The sequence below is a fragment of the Poecilia latipinna genome, unplaced genomic scaffold (assembly GCF_001443285.1).
Source record: "Poecilia latipinna isolate Pla-1442-1.1 unplaced genomic scaffold, P_latipinna-1.0 Scaffold2242, whole genome shotgun sequence".
Lineage (NCBI taxonomy): Eukaryota > Metazoa > Chordata > Actinopteri > Cyprinodontiformes > Poeciliidae > Poecilia > Poecilia latipinna.
Window position 1 is genome coordinate 17,697 of NW_015114858.1, and position 9,869 is coordinate 27,565.

The following is a 9,869-nucleotide window of genomic DNA, read 5'->3' on the forward strand; positions in this document are numbered from 1 at the left end:
GATTAAAAAGAAAAACCACTTGATAGACATTTGTCAAGCTGTGAGTGGAAAAAAATCTTCCACTGGAAGTAGTAGTCTACTTTTAGTTTGTTAATATTAAGGAAGCTCCTATATTTAGCCAAAAAAGTAACTTGTAAGTTAGTTTCTGATAAGATTTTGTGTTTTTTGATCCGATATGATCAGGTATGTTTCCTTGGGGGGGGGGGGGGGAAGAGTTGACGTCATTCTAAAACAGTTTACATTACACATTTTATTCCTGGTTCAGCTTAAATAAAAAAAAAAAAGTAATTGCTAAGGTCAAATCTCGCCGTATTTCTTGCTTTTCAGAACTTCCTTATGAGTTGATGAAAACCGAAGTCTGTTATTGCAGCGATTCAGAGGTGATTTTGCAAAATGAAAACAGACCGAAACATAAGGACCAACACTCCCACGCAGATGATAAATGCAGACAGACTTTTTATTTTTTATGTGCGGCTGTAAGTTTTTGTTCTTTTTTTTTTTTTTTCGCCCCCCCTGCCCCCCTAACTCTTGCGCCTGCGAGCCGAACTCAACGCACAAGGCAGCCGTCATCCGTAACATCTGGCCCGGGCCGGGGCCAGACCATGTGAGCGCGGGGGCGTTTTGGCAGACGGAAGGTGTCAGTAGGCAAATGCTCGGCAAGGGAAAGACGGAGAGAAGAGGAGGGAGAGCAAAAAGAAGAAAAAAAACGAAGAGACAACACGAGCATGTGTCGAAGAGGTGGATGACGCAGCAAAAACGAGAAGCGGAGGAGAAATCCCGAACAAGTGAGCCAGCTTGGGGAAGGGTTGGGGGTGAGGAAGGGCGTCGGATGGATGGACAGCACACCAACATGTGTGGATGTCATCTGGCCGTCGGTCAAGCACAGAGAAAGTGAGAGAAAAGGAGGAAAAAAAGATAAAAACCAGAGGGATGAGAGCTCCAACGAGGAACAAAGGTGGGGGGGCTTGTAGCCTAATTCCAAAAGCAGCTGTGTGTGTCAGGAGGAGAGTGGGAGGCTCGGTTCTTGGGATATGGGCGCTCTCTCATGGCCCGTAACATCCTCTGACCTCCATAACGTCAACAGCGACTCGTTGGGCCCCCAAGTCAGACCTTAAAAATAAAAAAAAAGATGAAAAAATAAAACCCCTGAAGCTTTATGCCTGACTGTTTCCCAGCACCTGAACACCAGAAAGCCATAAATTAGTCCGGTTCTGTCAAGTGTTGAAGCTAAACATGAGATGCTAAAACTGTCTGCTAGAACCTGGAACTTATTTTGTGGGACTGCTTTTGCATATAATATGTTTAATTTGGCGCTGTTTGCTCACCTTTAACATCTGTGTTGTCGTTCATTAAGTTTGTATCAGGATTATAAGCTGATTTCTATGAAAGCATAAGCATGTCGTCTGACTCAAACTTGTTAAATGCCCCCCAAAAATGTTGCACACTAATATTTAATTGGACACCGTTAGCTTTGACATGACGCATGTTTTCTGTGGTATTGTTTCGATAAGCTTCTGATGTCACTCACACAGTGTGACGTCGCCTCCGCTCCTAATAAAGATAACAAGCGACCACTCTCGGAGAGCTTGAAATCTCATTTTGGGCTTCGCTCATCCAGTTCCTGTTTTAAAGAGAAATCGGAACCGTGTCACCAGGTCGATTCTGATCGCCGCATCTCTTAAAAACATTTTGTTTTGCGCCGAACAGATTCGAAAAGTAAATGCAGTTAAAAACGTCGCAGCAGATAAACAAATGAGGAAAAAGAGAACAAATGTTAGAGCACTTGGAAATTCATGCAAAATCTTCAAATCCACCATACTCTTTTGGTGCTATCAATTTTTGCAATGTTTATTGCAGATTTTTCTCAAAAATTGTCAAAAACTTTCTTACTTGTCCTAAGCAGCTGCCTCAGTCTTAATAGAAGTGAAATTATAGTCCATAATCTGTACAGCGAGTTATAAAAAGCCACATTTACGTCATAAATAAGGGCAAATATCACAAATATTTCCAAATTAGTCCCACAAACATGAAATCCTTGGACTGACTGAAAAGATGTTCAACCCTGTTTCTGTACCTCATTGATATTTTAACGGTTTTTGATCAGGTTTTATCAATGCATTCTGGCACAACCGGCCCTTTAAGAGCAGAAATGATCTTGATTTGGCCCAAAACGAAAATGACTTTGACACCCCTGTGTTAGAGGTTCTTCTAGGAATAAAGCGCAAGAGCTACAGCTGTGTCCATTTCTTGACATTTCTCCAGAGAAGGTGACGTCCTGTGATTTCCGTGTGTTCCCGCAGGCTGTTTGCAGGCAGCGTCCCGAGGATGGCCTTCATCAGCGTGGGAGGCTTCATCTTCCTGGGAGCGTACGAAAAGGTCCGCCGCACTTTGCTATAGGGGGGCTTCGTGGCACCTCCCCCCCCCCCCACCCCACACATACACACACAGCAGACCCTCGGTGTCGGTGTCGCCGTGCAGCCTGGGGAACGCTGCCAGCTCGCTGCCCTGAGGATTCGGAGCCGACTACATTACCCAGGATGCTGCATTCCTGGTGGATAACGTGGAAAAGACTCTAGTAATATTTATGATCCTGTCCTGTAATGTTGGAATGGATTTTGGAATTAAAGACTCTCTTTTATACTTCTTGTGATTTTCCCATCACCCTCTAGACTCCGGTCCTACAACGTTTAACGTCCGTTTGTCTAATGTTTTAATCCATATCTTCTTCTCTCTGTTAAGCTCAGCCACCTGCGTAAAAGACCCACCCGGGAGACGCAGCGATATGTCACCGTTGTTACATTCCAACTAGAGCAAAGCTGACCTCATCCCACCTACGGGAGCCGTATATTTCCCCCTGAGACGCCGCCAACAATAGAGCACTTTGTTGAATTAACAAGACTGTGGGGTCGATCTGCAGGCTCGGCTGCTCCACACGAGATTCTCCATTACAGCTCCAGGTCTTACCTGTCGAGACTTTATGGTGTCTCTTTCCGTAGCTATGTGGAAAACATGGTAGGAACTTTCGATGGTGGGAAAAGCAGGATGTCCTCTGAACGTCTGTTTTAAACATATTTGGGTGAATTAGCATCCAGCATCAAATTTTAGCAAGAAATCAACTGTAGCTTGACTAGATCATGAGTTCAACCCACAATGCATCAGTTCGTACCTGCTGCCCACAATGCCATATTGCTGCATTGATATGGCATTTTAGATTCCTACTAATGCTGCAGTGAGAAATGCATCTGGGTTCTTAAGCTGGTCACAAAAAGAAATTCCTGAATATTTTCCTACTTGCGGCCTGGGCCAGGCATGTGGCTTTGATTCGGTTTGCAAAGGTTTCTGAGACATCAGCTGCTGGGATCCGCAACTTGCATGCACATTTAATTTCTGCGTTTGATCTCTTATTACAGCAGAGCGTCTGTTTTCTACCTCGCTCCCCGCGAAAGTAGGTTGTTGTGACAAACGGTGGAGGGCGAGACGTGCGGAAGGTTTAAAATGAAGAACAAAGGGAGAGACTTTCCAGGTTTTGTGTGTAAACAGTTGAAACCAGAGACTTTTTTTTTTTTTTTTTTTTTTTTGGCCCCCAGCAATTTAAAATAGGACACATTTTTTTTATTTTATGTCAGAATAAGAAAAATGGTTTTATGTTTATCATACAGTGAATGGAAATCATTTTGGTCATTCTAACTGATCTAAAACTGATTTCGTCAATCATCCATCTGGAATGCACATCCTGACTCTGAAGTCAGCCTCCCGTCAAAAGCAGATACTTACAACAGGCCGCGGCTGGAAGGGGGTACAATAAAAGAAAAGAAAAAAAGCCTGCTGTCTTTGGAGCTGCGAGGAGCCAAAAGAGATTCCTGCTTAAGATTTAGATTTAAGATTTAGATTCCTGCTTGCTCAGCTTTGTTTCATGTCGCAGCGAACGCTTCATTTGAACTGATGGTTTCTCCATAAGCACCGCGATAGGAGGGAGGAGATAAGGACGCTAAATGCTAACTCGGCTCGAATCATCTGCTCCGTGGGTTTTTAAACAGGTGAGGGGGAAAAAAAACCAAACAGGCACGACACCGGTCATCATAGCAAAATGTGATTTTATTAGACACTTCAATGCCATGTTAGACACTTCACTGTTTTTTTTTATTATTATTATTTTTAACTTTGACATTGGTACAGACGCTTTGCTTCAATAAATTAGTCTCAGAACATGAACTGCACCTCGCTTTCTCTCTCTCTGTCTATCGTCCCTTTAGGGCCAGGGGGGGAGGGGGAGGGGGGATTCTCTAAGTGGTCTCGGAGGTAAAGTCACCTCTGGTAGGTGTAACAGGAGGACGATGTCCTCCGCCTTACCTCTGGTTCTGAAACCCAATGAAACTGCTCCGACTGAACGTGGCCCGGTGTGTTCAGGGACCGTGGGAGAAGGTGGAGGGTGCCTGAACGCATCAGTCCTAGTTTGGTTGGAGCGCATTTTCACCGGCTTCCCAGCGGTTCACAGCGTTTACCCTCAAGTCGTGACGCAAATCTGAGCTGCAGTGGTGGAAGTGGGTGGAGTACTGGCCTCTTTGCTCCAACAGCGGGTGTTGTGGAAGATTACAGCAGTAACGTCATAAAACGAAGCCAAATTCGTGACCAAAGCACGATCGTAGCTTTCATTGTGAATGTGCCTTATGGGCTCGACGTACAGGGGGGGCGGGCTGAACCCAACACACGGGACGCGGCAGAGTCGACAGCGACAAAAACTGGGAAAAAAAATTGGGGGGGGGGAATGAACATTTTTGTGGCTGTCTGTGTCTACAAGCTCGAAATTTAAGCTACTGTCGCTTCACTACGCATAGGAAATAAAGGGAAAGACGCCGCCTCCTGTGTGTCGAGTAGAGATGCACAGATACTTCAGCTGGGGACTGGAATCGGCCGATTTTCATATTGGCTGATATCTCAAAATTGCCTTTGTTTTCCCGATTAACACCAGGCTGCTCTGGCAACACTCCTTGGTGTGGAAGTTGTTGCTGACAGAAGAGCAAGTTTTTTGTTTTGTTTTTTAAATAAAGGTGTAAAAAAAAGGGTGTCTGCTCAATCTTGAAATGTCTTAAATTCATTGTATCTAAAATTAAGGACTTAAGATTTCTTAAATTAGTTTTAAAAAAGTAAGTTGGGTTTTAATGCATTAATCACAGGTACTTACAATTTGGTGTTGGGAGGACTATTTAATTTGTATATTCTATGACGTCTTTTTCTCACTAAACTTTTCTGTCCTATCCAGTTGATCGGTCAAAACTACCAATGGCTCACTGCTAACATACCCTTGCTAGCTAGCTTGTTTTTCTATTTTGCACGCATCACAGGTTAGAGTAGATATATCACCACTCTGTTGGATGAAGTTGGCACGTTTCTGTGGATAGATGGGCCTTAAATTCTATTCACGATGGCCTTAAAAACTCTTACATTTGAGTTGGTGAAACATGCAGAAACCCTGAAGAGGGCGCCAGAATTTGTTTGATAGTGGCCTCTGATCGGTGCATCTCCATTTATATTCGGGGTCATATTTGGCTTTTGCGGCTTCCGGGTGATAGCAAAGGTTCATTACATTTGTCACAATGTCACTAAGTTCAACCATCCTAAGAGACACATTAATCCTAGGAGGTTCAGAGCAGCTTTGTGGTCATCTGTAGCATAACGATATCAAACGGGTGGAAAAACATTGACGCCACATGTTCTGGTGACTCTGAAAAACGTGCTCCACCCGGAGCAGGTTCCCCGTACTCCTGTTGACAGACAACCTGTTTATGAAGAGTTTAAAAAGTGCTTGAGCCGACTGACTGCCCCGCAAATGTACCGAAACGGTTTCGCATCAAAGCTCTTCCTTCATACCGCAACAACGTACATGAGTTGTGTTTCTGTAAGGCCATAGCTGGTGGCACTTTCCTCTCCAAAAAACTAAAGACGTACCGTCAAGTGCAACCAAGTGTTTTGTTTGCAATAAAAGGTGTACCTGTTTTTTTCTAAAAAAAAAAAAAAAAAAAAAAAATTTAAATAAAAAATAAAAATCACAGGTTGAATCTTTGATCATGCAATAAGGCACTGCAGCTGGACGTTGGTAGAAGCTGAAAAAGGTTGTTTTCTTTTTCCCCCCTAACAATAAAAATATCACTTCTTTCTTTGCCATGCACATATATTCAAACACTCTTTTGAAAAAGTTATATAATATATAAGAAAACTCTTATGTACAGTCAAAAGTCCCACTGTATATTTCTCTTTTCCCCCCCCTACTGCACATAATTACACTGTACAAGATTCCCTATGTTTGCATGCTTCAAATGCAAGTCACATTTTCTTTTTTTTTGTTTTGTTTTTTGTTTTGGCGCTAGAGTTCTTTCTTTAAACCGGTCACCTCCCAAATGAAGGTTTTAAACTATGTACAGCCGTTACGCTCGGGCGGGACGCCACCCGCACAAGCTCCATCTTCAAACTCCGGACTCTCTCCCTATTGGTCCTCCCCGGAATCGCCGTGTCGGTCCTCGGATCCGGGAGGCTCGGGATCGTTCCCCTCGATGTGAGGTAGCAGTTTATTTCCCAGTGCAAAGAAAGATTTTTTTTTTTTTCCTTTTTTTTTATTTAAAAAGTCCACATTTTGGGGCTTGATTCAGTGTCTGCTAGTCGCTGGCTCTCCTCAGGGGGGCGCTCTCATTCTGAGCGGCTCTGAGGGCGTGTCCGTTAGGCAGCAGAGTCTGCCTGAGCTCAGGCTCGCAGTCGGTGTCCGTGCGCGGGCGGCTCGTCCCGCCGGGCAGCTTCACCGGCTCGTGGAAGGAGTCGTCCTGCGACGGCGGGCCCGCCGACGTGTGTCCCGCTCTGCCCGCTGCGAGACAAAGACACACGGGAGGGAAAACGTCACGTCAGCGACATCGACAGAGGTACCACGAAGTAGAAAAAAATGATTTGTAATTTTGTTTAGCCTTTTAACTTAACATTTTGAAGAGACACTAAATAACTCAAGAGCATCTGCAAACGCCAGTTACAATTTTTCATTGGATTTAGGATGACAGGACTTTGACTAGGCCACTCTAACACATAAATACGGTTTAATCTAAAGCTCCAAAGCCATACGTGGCTTTCTAGACTTTCTGCAATGGCTAAACTTGATAAATATGTTTTTGAATACTAAATACTGTAAAAAATAGTTTTACAGTTCTTTATGGAGTAACTGAATTAGGTTTTCACAGCAGAATGATGCTGCTGTCATTCTAGTCATCAGGTTGGAAACTATACACCGTAGACGGAAGTATATCCATCTTCTTTTTTTTTTTGCTTTAAACAAAAAGTTGAGGTTTTTCTTCATTTTACAATACAAAGTAAAATGGCGGTTCTTTAAAAATGACAGCGAATTTCCTGCAGTGGATTGTATGTCGTCTCTTCCACATACTTATCAAGGGTTGTGGCAGGGCTTGTGCATAAACCAATCATTCAGCTTCAGGAAACTAAGGGAGTGGAATGTGAGCACAGAGCTGCGCTGACATGCGGAGGTGAGAATCGGCAGTCGAAAAGCCAATTCCAATCACATGACTCCTCGGCTAAATCCCAGCGCAGGCCTGCACACGCAGCCGCAGGAGTCTTGCGGTGTGGAGAGGTTTTTATTTCAGAGTTTTTTTGTTTTTTTCTCTCTCTCTCTCACATGTCCTGAGGGACTCTGGTCATGCAATAATAACTCACAACCAGATGCAAATTGACAAGGACTCCTGAGTTTCTCTTCAGTTCTCTGTGAGCTCACCTGATGTAAGCGATATTCCTGTGAGAGAGTAAAGCTTCAGGAATTCAGCTAAATTTATGGCTTACTGTTGGCATTTTTTTGTCCTCCAAGCAATGAGAAGAAGAAGAAAAAAAACATTCCAGATCTGCACACGAACCTTTTCGCTCGTCGTGACTCCTCTCTATCGTGTCGTGATTTTTGGGCACAGCGGATTCTTGCGTGTCCTTTCGGTTTCCGCGGGGAGTGCCGTTGCAGAGCGGAGCGGATGCGTGCGACCCCGTGTCCCTCGGTTCCCCCGGGTTACACTGAGAGTAGCGCGGGGGCCCCAGCTGCTGCTGCTGCTGCCGGTACTCGGCGCCCCGAGCGAGGCCGTATCCGTGGGTCAGGTAGTCGGCGTCATTGGAGTAGCTGTTGCCGGTCTCCATGCAGTCTGTGCACACCACCGCTCCGTCGAAACCTGCAGCCGAGGAGGAGGGAGATAAATCATTTGAGGGCAGTAAATCGTGCTAAGAGTGTCTATTGGGAGTTATTTACGACTCTGAGCAGGCTTTCAGAGAGACCGGAGGCTACTGGCAGAACAAATATTTGGAGAAGCGAGGCAGCAGTGGGCGGACTGATGGGTACCTGAGGCGTCCACGACGTGCCCGTTGGGCTGCGGTCCGCCTCCGGCTTCCACGCGGATGCACATGTCCTGGCGCTCGGACAGCGTGCCCTGAGACGACAGGTAGCTGGGGACGTCCGGAGGGACGATCGTCTCGTCTGGAGCGAGGAAATGGAGACGTCAGAAGGTGAAATCGATCAGGATCCTCTCTCTGGTTCTCGGTCCTGAACTCACCCGTGTTGGTCACGCTGCACTCCTCGCTCTTCTTCCTCGTCTGATAGATGATGCAGACCCACACCAGCGACGTGACCACGATGCTCGTCACCACGGCGATGACGATGATGCCGATGATGGCATTTCCGCCCGCCTGCTGGGCGCACACGCCCCTGTGCTGCGTCACCGCCAGCTGGCTGTGGGCGCGCTCTGTGCCCAGCGTGTTGGACATGAGGCAGGTGTAGCGTCCAGCGTCCTCCGGCGAGGCGGCGCCTATGACCAGCAGCTGGTTGCCCGGGGTGAAGTAGTGCCGGTCGGAGGGTCGCAGTGGCTGGTCGTCGCGCAGCCAGGTGATGCGCGGGGGAGGACTGCCGAGGGCCTTGCACTGCAGCGCCACCGTGTCGCCCACCGCCACGCTGCGGTCCTCCATTTCCTGGGCCAAGTAGGGAGTCTCTGGAGAACGAGGAAGGAGGAAAGGAGTTGGAATCTGATGCGCTTTTTTTTTTTTTTTTTTTTTTTCCCCCCGTTTCCCAAATTATATCCGACTCAGCACAGCAGGATTCATTTTAAGATTTTAAGTTTCCTTGGCGGAGGGTGCCACTGTCACAGATGACAAGATATTAGTTAGAAAGCAACCCAGGTAGCGTCAACATTTAGTCTCTCAGCAACAAGAACATTGACTTAAACTCCAATTTGTGGCCCTTTGGACATTTCACTGTGGCTCTCGTTGACTTAACTAAAAATCGTGAAGAATAAATAAATGACTGTAAACATCTACAATTCCTCACATCTATTTTTCCTGTCATTAGGTTGGATTCTGCACCAGCATCAACCACAGATACTTTATTTTCTAATGTTTTGTTGTGGAACTGAAACATTCATAAGTGTATGAACAACACTTTTTGTTGTTATATTCTAACATATTTCAATTTCTTATTTACTTGTGTGTGATTTTCTTTTTAAAACAAATGTGGCAAAACATTTTGAAAAATTATCCCACATTTTTCTCTCAAACTTTCCACTATGTAACTTAATAATCTGCAGTAAACTGAATAATTGGCACCCCCCAACTTAATCATCCAACTTAATCATCAACGGCACACCACATCCGGTTTTTCTATATTTATATCAGCATTGTGTAAATTAAAATGTATATATATATATATATATATATATATATATATATATATATATATATATATATATATATATATATTTTTTTTTTTTTTTTTTTTTTTTTTTTTTTTTTATTGATTTTTTTTTTTTTTTTCCCTTTTTTTTTTATTTAATTAATGTGAAATTTCGAATTTTTTT

At 44.6% G+C, this 9,869-nt stretch overlaps 2 protein-coding genes across 2 annotated transcripts in view; one reads left to right on the forward strand and one right to left on the reverse strand.

The window, feature by feature from the left end:
- LOC106936918 (S-adenosylmethionine mitochondrial carrier protein-like) overlaps window positions 1-4,761 on the forward strand; it is a gene marked incomplete at its 5' end in the record, with an annotated part of 22,234 nt that extends 17,473 nt beyond the window's left edge. The window contains one exon of the mRNA XM_015018180.1: window positions 2,301-4,761. Coding sequence (XP_014873666.1) covers window positions 2,301-2,397 — 97 coding nt within the window. The remainder of the gene's footprint in view (window positions 1-2,300) is intronic.
- A 562-nt stretch (window positions 4,762-5,323) lies between these two features.
- lrig1 (leucine-rich repeats and immunoglobulin-like domains 1) overlaps window positions 5,324-9,869 on the reverse strand; it is a 52,367-nt gene continuing 47,821 nt past the window's right edge. The window contains exons 15-18 of the mRNA XM_015018181.1: window positions 8,577-9,008; window positions 8,366-8,500; window positions 7,899-8,198; window positions 5,324-6,853 (exon numbers count right to left, since the gene is read on the reverse strand). Coding sequence (XP_014873667.1) covers window positions 6,651-6,853; window positions 7,899-8,198; window positions 8,366-8,500; window positions 8,577-9,008 — 1,070 coding nt within the window. The 3' untranslated portion in view covers window positions 5,324-6,650. The remainder of the gene's footprint in view (window positions 6,854-7,898; window positions 8,199-8,365; window positions 8,501-8,576; window positions 9,009-9,869) is intronic.